Below are 12,488 nucleotides of genomic sequence, written 5' to 3'. Positions count from 1 at the left end.
ATGATTTTAAAGATGCTGTGTAGAAAAACAGCAATTTTCAACTGTTTTTCCCTAAGGTGGAATCCGCCCACCTGTGCCATTTCTGGCCCTTGAGTTCCAGGAGATTCTCCTCCCCCAGCTGTTGGCCTGGCCACCCCAAGTGCTCACCTGTCTACACTCTACATTACTACAGAGATCTCTGGAAAGTTCTTCTAGACACTGATTCCTAGCAAATGCTGGCCTCTTGTTACTAGACTGCCACCTTCTGGCCATACATTTCAGCAAAATGGTTCATCAAGAGAAATACATTTCTGAGATGTCAAAGTCATGGTTTCCTCAACTGTTTCTGTAGTTTCCAATGTACAACAGTAAAAACAGAGGTGCTCACAGACACAACAAGAGAGACAACAGTGAGAAGTAAGTTCTCATCGCTGGGCTTGTATAGGACTACTGTGAAGTTCCAAGCAAACAAAATACCATCTTGCTACTGAACTCAGCATGCTGGCTTCTTCCAAACATATCTCCTTGTCACCTGCACCTCTCCAAATCCACAGCTATAAGGTATACCTACCTCACCTGGGCAGGGCAGCCTCACAAGGGGAGGAGGGCATTTCTTGATCAGTTCAGTTCAGACATACACACTGCGGGGATCCTACCCAGAAGCAATGAGATGAAAATCCATCTGTCATCATGGAAGTGACTCAATTCACTCCATACACATACAATCTGCTACTGTGAAGGGCAAGGCTATAGTCCCCGGTTATTTAATTCAACTCTAATCTAAGCGTTGCTGGGAAGGTGTTTGCAGATGAAGGCTCACCATTGGTTGACTTTAGATAAAGGACCTTGTCCCACACAATCTGGTGGGCCTGGTTCAATCAGTGGAAAGACCTTAAAAGTATGTCTGCAACTTCCCTAAGAAGAAAGATGTTCTGGTCAGCAGCCTTAGATTGTGCTCAGGAAGTCCACTCTCCCCTTCTTGATGGGCGACCCTGCAGAATTTGCGCCTACCCAGCTTCCTGTGGACTGATCATGGCTGCACAGGCCCTGGCACTCACTCCCTGCTCCACTCTAGCCTGGATGCTCGGGGTCAGAGTTTACCATCCCATCTCCATGGGGTCTATGCCATGACAGTAAAGCCCAGCAAGCTTGTGCTTCTCTTGCTTGTACAGTGTGACTTTCTATGTCATAATTGGCTTGCTCGCATCTGCCATCATTTGTAATATTCTGTGCCATGTTCTATTCTGAAATTACCATGTCTAACACAAAACCCACAAATGTGGTAGGGTTCCACAAGAAGGACTGTGGGCTTTATTTAGTTTTGTTTTCAGGACTATGGGTACTTGGCACCATGCCTGGCACAGCAGGATTCTCCAACAGCACCATCAGAACAAATGGCCCATGGTGCTCTGCATCTGGTCCCATTAGCCAGGGCCTCCTTCTTTTTCTCACTGCTGAGGTTCCTCCCAGAGGAAAACAGCAATGAGGGAAACCTGGGGTATCAGAGTGCCCATGGTGGGCTTACAGACCCTTCTGGTCAGGGTCTTATGCTGGCTGGTACAGTTCATTCTTCTTGGTCCTTTTATGGATCAGCTTGAGTCCTGCCTTGAGTGAGGAGCCAAAGAAAAATCTGGAAATGCCAAGAGAGTTTTGCTTTTTCTTCTTTGGCTGTGTCCACAGCATGTGGACGTTCTGGAGTCGGGGCCCAAACCTGAGGCACAGCAGTGACAACTCCAGATCCTGAACCTGTTGCGCCACCAAGGGAACTCCAAGAAAGTAAGTTTTTAAATTAAGTTTTTACATTAACATATCCAACATTTTGATACTTATGGGACCAGATCTATTATCAAGAATATTTCTTTTTGAAACTTGAGGCCATCTAAAATAACATCAAAACATTCATGTGTTAAGGAAACAGGTTACATGGTGGAATTGTAATCAATCACTTTAGAGGAAAAAAGAAAAGGAATTGGAATAACAAACATATCTCTTACTTTAAACAAATTTGGCGTTCCCGTCATGGCTCAGTGGTTAACAAATTTGACTAGGAACCATGAGGTTGCAGGTTCGATCCCTGGCCTTGCTCAGTGGGTTAAGGATCCAGCGTTGCTGTGAGCTGTGGTATAGGTCACAGACGCGGCTCGGATCCTGAGTTGCTGTGGCTCTGGTGTAGGCCAGCGGCTACAGCTCTGATTAGATCCCCTAGTCTGGGAACCTTCACATTCTGCGGGTACGGCCCTAGAATTGGCAAAAAGACAAAAAAAAAAAAATTAAACAAACAAATATACAAAATCTAGTAATCAAAATTAATAAGAAAGGCCTATTATCACTTGTTAGAAAAATTACCGTAACATGGAAGTAATGTCACTTATATTGCTAGTATTAGAAAAGAATATTTTATAAAGAGTTCGGGATATTTTAAATAGGGCTCAAAAATAAACTTAAGGGGGAAACTGGTAGATTTGACCATAGCAAAATTAAAGATTTCTGAATGGAGGCTGACAGTCTGAGAGAAGTATTATAGACTCTAAAGTCAAGGAAGGATAAATATCTAGAATGAATAATGAACTCCTGCAAATTACAAAGAAATAATAATAATAACAAAAAGGACAAACCAGAAATTCTCTGATGGCTCGGCAGGTTAGGGATCCACACTTGTTGTGGCTCTGGTTACTGCTATGGTGCGAGTTTGAACTCTGGCCATATGAATTTCCACATGGCTATGGGAGTGGCCAAAATAAATAAATAAATAAATAAATAAATAAGTAAGTAAATAAATACATAGACAGCTCAGTAAAGAAAGAGAAAAAACAAAACAAAACAATAGAACAGGCAACCCATAGAGGAAAACCTGTGGGGCCAAAAAAGCAAATAAAAAGCATCAGATGCTCCATCTTACAATCAATTAAAAAATAAAAATAAATTACCATCAATATGCCACTTGACATCTGTCAGAGTGGCAAAAATGAGAAGTCAGGTAACACCAATTTATTCTATGCTAGGGAGGAGGCTGGGGCCTGGGGACATACCCACACGACCCTGGGGCCATGCTCAGCTACATCCTCTGTACCTCGGACAGGCCTGCAGCCATACAAGCAAGGTTTTCACAGTATCCTGTAGATGCTAAAAACACACACACACACAAACCATGCTGAAGTTTTCAAAAATTCTGATGCCCAAATGCACATCTGGAAGGTGGGCTGGGAAGACCTTGATTAAATGTCAAGAAAACAGAATGATCCTAGGTGGAGGGACTGGAGACATACCAGAGCAGGTGGGGATGATGCTAGTTAAGACCCTGAAGTATTGGTTCTCAAGTCAGAGAAAAGAACATGAAAACATCTAACTCAGAGCTTTCCTTTGTTTTGAAAGAGTTACCAAAACCATTTCTGACACATTTGTGAAACCCATAGATCTCTCAAGCGTGTAATAAACCTGAGTGATTTGATATTCAGATGGCAAGTACTGAGGAAAAATCTGAAATTATTTTTATTTACAAACAAATCACAGTGGCTAGTGAGCTGAAATCAGCAGTTCCTCTGAGTGATGCATTGTATAAAGTACACACCACAGGTGTGTTGAGTTTTACTATGACTTTAGCAATCTTGTGCACAGACTGTTTTGATGATCACTCACCTGCATGCCAGACTGAGTCCCCTTTCTCTACTGGGGAAGAGGTTGCAGTGCTTCTGAGTACCAAAGCATCTTCTAACAACTCAATCTTCTTGCTGAACCATACTTCTAAAATGGGGATAACCTCTGGCATCTTGGCAGATATCAAATGATAAGCTATGTCTGGCTTCCCAATGAACCGCTGGCGGATGCTAATTTCATAAGGTGTGTGAACCTTGATGTCATCTATTTCTTCTCTTTCAAATCTGTGCATGAGCAAAGAATCTGAGTTGTGGATTTCCAATCCAGAAACAAGCATGGTGAGACTTCCAGGTATAACATGAGATTCTGTTCTTTGCGAAATAATAGAGGGAATTCTGATCACTATCGCTTCTTTTCCAAAAGCTTTGGAACTAGTGTTTGAGGCACCCCATCTGGGCTTTGTTTCTGAGGGCATCTTCCAAAGCTTGGAGCTAAAGGGCCACCAAGAATGAGATTCCAGTTCAGTTAGCAGCCTAAAAAAGCAAACAAAACACAGAAACTAGTCAATCAGCTGTTAACTTTTTTTTTGAAAACTGCTTTGACTTACAAATAAATTATCATTTTAAACTTTTTTCTTCTAAGCACTCCATGAAGCAGAAAGAGCAGGAATTATTATCCCCATGTTTTAGAAAAAAAATTGAGCCTAAGAGCAGTGGGTCATTTGCCTACAGATACAAAGCTAATCAGTAGCAGACACACAACAAAAACACACATCTTCTGACTAGAATGTTTATCTTTTCACACTTGACCTAAGATCACTCTGACCACAATAAATCCTGATCTTAATCTCTAGAGAGCTGTCTAACAGAACTTTCTGCAGTAATCTTTATTATCTAATCCAGTAATGGGGACATGTAACTGGGCACCTAAAGTACAATGATGAACTGAATTTTAAACTTATTTAAAAGTGTGGCTAGTGGCTACCATATTGAATGACCAATTATAACATTAAGAGAAATATCTAAAAAGCTAATAAAAGAGGAAAAAAATGGAAGCAGGAAAGGAAAAGCAAAAGAAAAAAGAAAAAAGAACAAATGTAATAAACAGAAAACAAGACGGTGGAATTATCTCAACCATATTAGTAATTATACTAAATTCTTTAATTGTCAGCCTGGATAAAGAAACAAGACATAGTTACATCTTGTTTACAAGAAGCAATGTGAAGTATAAAGATATAACTATACTGGAAGTAAAGGGATCAGAAAAAAGATATGTTAAAAGTAAACTTTAAGACAAAGAGTGTTACTGGGGATAAAGAGGGACAATGCATAATAATAAGATGATCAATCCCAAGGAAAGACTTAATGGTAGTAAATATGTATGCATCTAATAACAGAAATTCAAAATTCATTAAGCAAAAATTAGTAAAACTAAAAGAATAGGCAATCATAATTGTAGATTTTAACAAATTTCTCTCAATGTTTGATACAGCAAGAAGACAAAAGTAATTAGTAAGAATACATAAATTTTGAACAACACTAACCAATTCAATCTGATTGATATTTACAGAAACATCATCAAAATTGTGAATGTAAATTCTTTTTAAATATATTCAGAACGTAAAAATAATAACACAAAGAATGTATATAACAGAGTGGTCAAGATGGCAGAGTAGGAAGACCCTGTGCTCACCTCCTCCCACAGGTACACAAAAATTATGACTATTTACAGAGGAACTGTCAATGAAAGGACCTGAAGATTAGCAAAAAAGTGTTTTCAGCTCTAAGATATCAAGAAGGAGCTACAGTGAGATGGGTAGCACCAGCAGAGAAGCAGTATAGTTAAGACCCACATCCCCAGGTAGGTGACATACCAACAGGAGGACAATCATAATTCCAGAAGTTCTCCTCAAGGAGTGAGAAGGACAACCACAACTGCAAAGGTTCTCCCCAAGGAGTGAGGGGTCCAAGCCTCAGGCCGGGCTCCTCAGTCCAGGGGTACACTGGAGATGAGACCCCATAATATCTGACTTTGAAAGCCAGTGGGACTTCTGTAAGAGAGAGCTAGAGGCTGTAGAAAACAGAAATTCTGCCCTTAAATGACACAAGCAAAATCTCACATGCTCTGAGATGCAGCACAGAGAAGTAATTTGAAATCCTAGGTCAGATTGACTTGTTGAACTTGGAGAAGCCTACCAGAGAAGCAGGAGGCCACCTGACTTCCCCTGAAGACATAGATGCTACTGGCAGTAATTTATGGAAGTCATTTATGTTTTACCACGGGCACACTGGTACTGGCAAGTTATACTTTGGAGTCTAGACTATTTGCTCCAGGACTCAGCCTTACCCATCAGCAAGTTAGCAACAGTCCTGGGATGCCCCACCATACACAGCCTGTCATGTGTGGGAAACAACTATGAATACCAGCAGGTCAAACCAGTCCTAGAACCATGGCCCTGGAGTCAGCCATGAACTGAAACCAGCCCCCATCGGACTAGAGCCAACACCAGGATCCCAGGCCCTAAGGACAATCACACTGGGATCTGGTTGTGCCCACAAACAGGCCAGCACCCGACCCAGGAGTTTTAAGGCCCTCATCCCACATACTAGTAAGCTGACACCAGTACTGGGACTTGCCAGCACTTGCAGACAGCAGTCCCAAGACTTCCCATGTCCCAAAGCCAACTGCACCAGCACTGGCTGATACCTACCAGCAAGCTGAGACAAGCTTTCAGGAAACCCCAGTGCGACTCAGTTGGCTATTCTGGGACCTAGCCTTGCCCACCAATGTCCAAAAGCCTCTAAATAATGCAAGGCATTGAAGCCAACTGGGCCAGAGACCAGTCCTGCCTGCCAGCATACCCACAGTAGTTGGCCCTGCCACAACAGAAGGACCCACTCAAAAGATAGGAGGCATCCCTAGATCATATTACCCTGGTGATGGGGGTGGTGGTGGGGGGATTATGCTACTGGGCATCAAAGGACAGATGTCTCCTATATAAACCTACTTCTCTAAGATCAGAAAACATAAACAGCCTACCTAATTCATAGAAATAAACACAGAGAATTAGGCAAAAGGAGATGACAAAGGAGTATGCTCCAAAGGTAGGAAAAGATAAAATCCCAGGAGAAGAACTAAGTGGTGGGGATAAGCAACCTACCCAGTAAAGAGTTTAAGATAACAACTATAAACAAGCTCAAGAAGCTCAGTGACTGAAGTGAGAAGTTTAAAAAGAATTAGAAAAAATAAAGATGAACCAAACAGCTAAAGATTATAATAGCGAAATTTAAAAATGACATTAGAAGAAATCAACAGGAGTTCGGATAATACATAGGAAGAGATAAGTGATCTGGAAGACACAGTAGTTGAAATCTCCCATGCTGAAAAGAAAAAAGAAAGAGAAAATTTTAAAAAGTAAGGACAGTTTGGAGTGTCTGTTGTGGTGTAGCAGAAACGAATCTGACTAGTGACCATGAGGTTGCAGGTTTGATTCCTGGCCTCGCCAGTGGGTTAAGGATCCAGCATTGCTATGAGCTGTGGTGTATGCTGCAGACGCAGTTCAGATCCTGTGTTGCTGTGGTTGTGGCGTAGGCCGGCAGCTGTAGCTCCAATTAAGACTCCTAGCCTGGGAACCTCCATATGCTGCAGTGTGGCCCTAAAAAGACAAAAGAGAGAGAGAGAGAGAGGGAGAGAGAGAGAGAGAGAGACAGTTTAAGACACCTCTAGTGTCTTTCTGAGACTAGAAATCACATAAAAGGAAAAAACTGCAAAAGACACACACACACGGACAGTTTAAGACATCTCTAGTCTTATACTACAACACTCTGAGACTAGAAATCACATAAAAGGAAAAAGCTGCAAAAAACACAAACAATATTTTTACTAAACAATATTTTACTAAACCAACAGATCATGGAAGCAATCAAAGAGGAAATTAAAAAAATACTTGAAGACAAAAGAAAATGAAAACACAACAATATGAAACCTATGGGACATAGCAAAAGCAGTGCTAAGAGGGGAATTTATAGTGATAAATGCCTAACTCAGAAAAAAAGAAAAAACTCAACCCTACACCTGAAGAAAGCAGAAAATGAAGAACAAACAAAACCCCATATTAGAAGCAAAGAAGTCACAGAGATCAGAGCAGAAATTAATGGAATAGAGACTAAAAAACAATAGAAAAGATCAATGAAACAAAGAGCTGTTTCTTTGAAAAGATAAAGTTCATAAACCTTTAGCCAGGCTCAAGGAAAAAAAGAGATAACCCAAATAAATAAAATCAGAAGTGAAAAGGGATAAGTTACAACTGAGACCACTGAAATACAAAGGATCTTAAGAGATTACAGCCAGTAAGAGGGACAATCTAGGAGAAATGGACAAATTCATAGAAACATAGAATCTTCCAAGACTGAGTCAGGAAGAAATACAAAATATGAACAGACCAATTACAATCATTAATTTATAGTGGGAATTGGAGGGTGGGGGAATTGGATGAAGTTGGTCAAAAAGTACAAATTTCCAATTATAAGGAAAACTCCAAATTTCAAAACTGAGACAAGAAATTGTTTAATAATATGAATAATCTCACAAAGAAATTGAATCTGTAATTTAAAATCTTGCAACAGAGAAAGCTACAGTCCAGGTAGCTTCACTGATGAATTCTGCCAAACATATAAAGAAGAAATATATATATATATATATATATATATACACACACACACGACTGAGTCATCTTGCTAAACAGCAGAAATTGGCACAACACTGTAAATCAACTACACTTTAATAAAAAATACAAAAATTAAAACATTCAAAATAACAAAAATAAAAAGGCAGAGCAGAGAAGACAGATGTTGCACATGACAGTAGACACTCCAGAGTGTAAGGCAAGTTACTAAAATGAAAAAAACCAATAAAAACCACCATTCCCCTGTCAAGGAGGGAGATTAGAATACAGAGTTGCAACAATGTATTATTTAAAATGTCAAGTCTTCTTTCTCTTGTGGTACAGCAGGTTAAGGATAAACCTTGTCCAGTTAGTTGTCACTGCAGCAACTTGGGTTGCTGCTGTAGCTTGGGTTTGATACCCCACCTGTCAACTTTCACATGCCAGAGGCATGGCACAAAAAAAAAAAAAAAAAGAAAAAAGAAAAAAAAAAGCAAGTTTTCTAACAAAAAAAGTATGAGATAGTCAAAGAAACAGAAAATTTGACCCTTACAGAGGAGGAAATAGAAAGTTAATAGAATCCATTTCTGAGAGCACTCACATAGTGGATTTATCAGATAAAGATGTCAAAGAAGTAATTATAAATGTTGAGGAATTAAAACCATATTAAAAACAGTAAAGAAGAGTATGGTGACAATGATTCACCACATAGAGACTATCAAAAGAGACAGATTACATAAAAAATGGAATTTCTAAAATTAGATAGTAGCAGGGAGTTCCCATTGTGGCTCAGTGGTATTGAACCCAACTAATATCCATGAAGACACAGGTTCGATCCCTGGCCTGGCTCAGTGGGTTAAGGATCTGACATTGCCATGAGCTGTGGTACAGGTCACAGACATGACTTGGATCCTGCATTGCTGTGGCTGTGGCACAGGCTGGCAGGTACAGCTCCAATTTGACCCCATCCTGGGAACTTCCATATGCTGCAGGTGTGGCCCCAAGAAGCAAAAAAAAAAAAAAAGATAATAACAAAACTGCACTAGAGGGCATAATAGCAGATTTGAAATGGTATAAGAAAGAATCAATGAATTGGATGACTCATCAATAGAAATTATATAATCTGAGGATCAGGAATAAAGAATGAAAAACAAACAGATCCTCAGGGACTTATGGCATACCATTGAACACACCACCAACATACACATAACATGACTGTGAGAAAGAGAGGAGATAAATAAAGGGACAAAAAATGTTTGAAGAAACAAGAGTCTAAAGTCTTTCCAAGTCTGATGAAAAAACAGTAAGTTATATATCCAAAAAGCTAAAGAAATTCCAAGCAGAGTAAACACAAAATGATAACACATCCTGTTTGATCTCAGAAGCTAAGCAGGGTCAGGCTGGTTAGTACTTGGATGGGAGATACACATACTGATACATCCTAGTCAAATGTGGAAGGCCAAAGACAAGAAAATTGTGAAATCAGCAACAGAAACATGATTTACCATGAACAAGGGAACATAAAATTAACAGTTGACTTCTACTATAAACAATGAGTACCAGAAGGTAGTCAGATGACATAAAGTTCTGAGAGAAATAAAACTATCAGTGGAGATTTCTACACCAGCAAAACTATCTTTCAAAGAGTAAGGCAAAATGAAAATATTACCAAACACACAGATACTGAGAGAATTCACTGCTAGCATTCTTGCTTCTGCAAAAAGACTAAAGGATGTTCTCTGGGCAGAAAGGAAAGGACACCCAAAGAAGGAAACTGAAATCAACAAAAAGGAACAAAAAGCACAGGTAATGGGATTGTGCAGGTAAGTGGAGAATATAAATATTTTAATTTTCCTAACTATTAAAAAGGTAAGTGCATAAAATAATAATCTTAAATTATACTGAGGCTTATAATATATAAAGATATAATTATAAATGACAAATAATGGCACAAAAGGGGGTTTAGAGTGTGAAAATAGATGGCAAGTCCACAGTTAGAAATGGTGTGTACTAAGAACAGTATTTGGATTAGAATAAATATTCTATAATATATTTTTCTTTCCTAATCTCTTTAAAACATTAAAGGTGGTATAAAGTAATAATTACAGTACTATATCATTTGGTTTAAAACATATATAGAAGTAATATACATGACAATGGCACAAAGGTGGGGAGAGTAAATTGAAATATAATGGAGTACATTAAATCAGTATTAATACGAAAGAGATCATAAGTTAGGATGTATACTGTAATATCTAAAATGATTAAGAAAATATTTTTTAAATATTAGAAAAGGAATACAAAAATGCAATACCTTTTAAAATTGCACCTTCCAAAATTAAATACCCAGGAATAAACTTGACCAAGGAGGTGAAAGACTTACATGCTGAGAACTATAAAACATTAAATCAAGGAAATTAAAGAGGATTCAAAGAAATGGAAAGATATTCCATGCTCCTAGATTGGAAGAATTAATATCATTAAAATGGCCATACTACACAAAGCAGTCTACAGATTCAATGCAATCCCTATCAAATTACCCATGACACTTTTCATAGAAGTACAACAAACAATCCAAAAATGTATATGGAACCATTAAAGACCTAGAAATGCCAAAGCAATACTGAGGAAAAAAAACAAGCAGGAGGTATAAACTCTCCCAGACTTCAGGCAATATTACAAAGCTACATTAATCAAGACAGTGTGGTACTGGTACCAAAACAGACATACAGACCAATGGAACAGACTAGAGAAACCAGAAATAAACCCAGACACCTATGGTCAATTAATCTTTGAAAAAGGAGGCTAGAATGTAATGTGGGAAAAAGATACTCTCTTCAGCAAGTGGTGTTGGAAAAACTAGACAGCCGGATGTAAATTAATGAAACTGGAACATGCCCTCACACCATCCACAAAAATAAACTCAAAATGGCTTAAAGATTTAAATGTAAGACAAGACACCATCAAACTCCTAGAAGAGAACATAGCCAAAACTTTCTCTAACATCAACCACACAAGTGTTTTCTTAGGTCAGTCTTCCAAAGGCAACAAAAATAAAAGCAAAAATAAACCAATGGGGCCTAATCAAACTGAACAAGTTTTTGCACAGCAAAAGAAACCATAACAACAACAACAACAACAACAAAACAACAACAAAACAACAACCTAAAGAATGGGAGAAAATAGTTTCAAATGATGCAACTGATAAGGGCTTAATCTCTAAAATACAAACAGCTTATACAACTCAACAGCAAAAAAACCAACAACCCAACTGAAAAATGGGCAAAAGACTGGAATAGACATTTCTCCAAAGAAAGTATACAGATGGCCAACAGGTACATGAAAACATGGTAAACATCACTAATTATTAGAGAAATACAAATCAAAACTACAATAAGGTACCACCTCTTACTAGTCAGAATGGCCATCAAGTCAACAAATAACAAAAGCTGGGGAGGGTGTGGAGAAGACAGTACCCCTCTACAGTGTCGGTGGGCATGTAATTTGGTATAACCACTATGAAAACAGTATGGAGGTACCTTAGAAAACTATACATAGAACTACTATATGACCCAGAAATCCAACTCTTGGGCATATATCTGGACAAAACTTTCCTTGAAAAAGATACATGTACCCGTATGTTCACTGCAGCACCATTCACAATTGCCAAGACATGGAAAACAACCTAAACGTCCATCAACAGATGAATGGACTAAGAATATGCGGTATATATACACAATGGAATACTACTCAGCAATAAAAAATAACAAAATAATGCTATTTGTAGCAACATGGATGGAATTAGAGACTCTCATACTCAGTGAAGTAAGTCAGAAAGAGAAAGCCAAATACCACATGATGTCACTTATATCTGGAATCTAATATACAGCACAAAGGAACCTTTCTACAGAAAAGAAATGCATGGACTTTGAGAACAGAGTTGTGGTTGCTCAGGGGGAGGGAGTGGGATGGACTGGGGGTCTGGAGTTAATAGATACATGCTGTTGCATTTGGAGTGGATAAGAAACAAGATCCTACTGTATAGCACAGGGCACTATATCTACTCACTTGTGATGGAACATTATGGAGGATAATGTGAGAAAAAAATTTGTGTGTGTGTGTGTGTCACTGGGTCACTTTGCTATATAGTAGAAAATTGACAGAACACTGTAAACCAAGCATAATGGAAAAAATAAAAATCATTAATAAAAAAGATAAAACAGTAAATCAGAGTTTCTCTAACACTTACCTG

The 12,488-nt window shown here is 38.7% G+C and overlaps 1 protein-coding gene across 4 annotated transcripts in view; it reads right to left on the bottom strand.

The window, feature by feature from the left end:
• Nucleotides 1-12,488, bottom strand: part of SNAP47 (synaptosome associated protein 47) — a 110,213-nt gene that overhangs the window by 41,398 nt on the left and 56,327 nt on the right. For all 4 annotated transcript variants that reach the window (XM_047776325.1, XM_047776323.1, XM_047776326.1 and 1 more), the window contains exon 3: nt 3,616-4,106. In XM_047776325.1, the coding sequence (XP_047632281.1) occupies nt 3,616-4,106 (491 nt within the window). The remainder of the gene's footprint in view (nt 1-3,615; nt 4,107-12,488) is intronic.

This window comes from Phacochoerus africanus, chromosome 4, assembly GCF_016906955.1.
Source record: "Phacochoerus africanus isolate WHEZ1 chromosome 4, ROS_Pafr_v1, whole genome shotgun sequence".
NCBI lineage: Eukaryota > Metazoa > Chordata > Mammalia > Artiodactyla > Suidae > Phacochoerus > Phacochoerus africanus.
The sequence above is the reverse complement of the archived record's forward strand: the minus strand, read 5'-3'. Positions and strand labels throughout refer to the sequence as shown.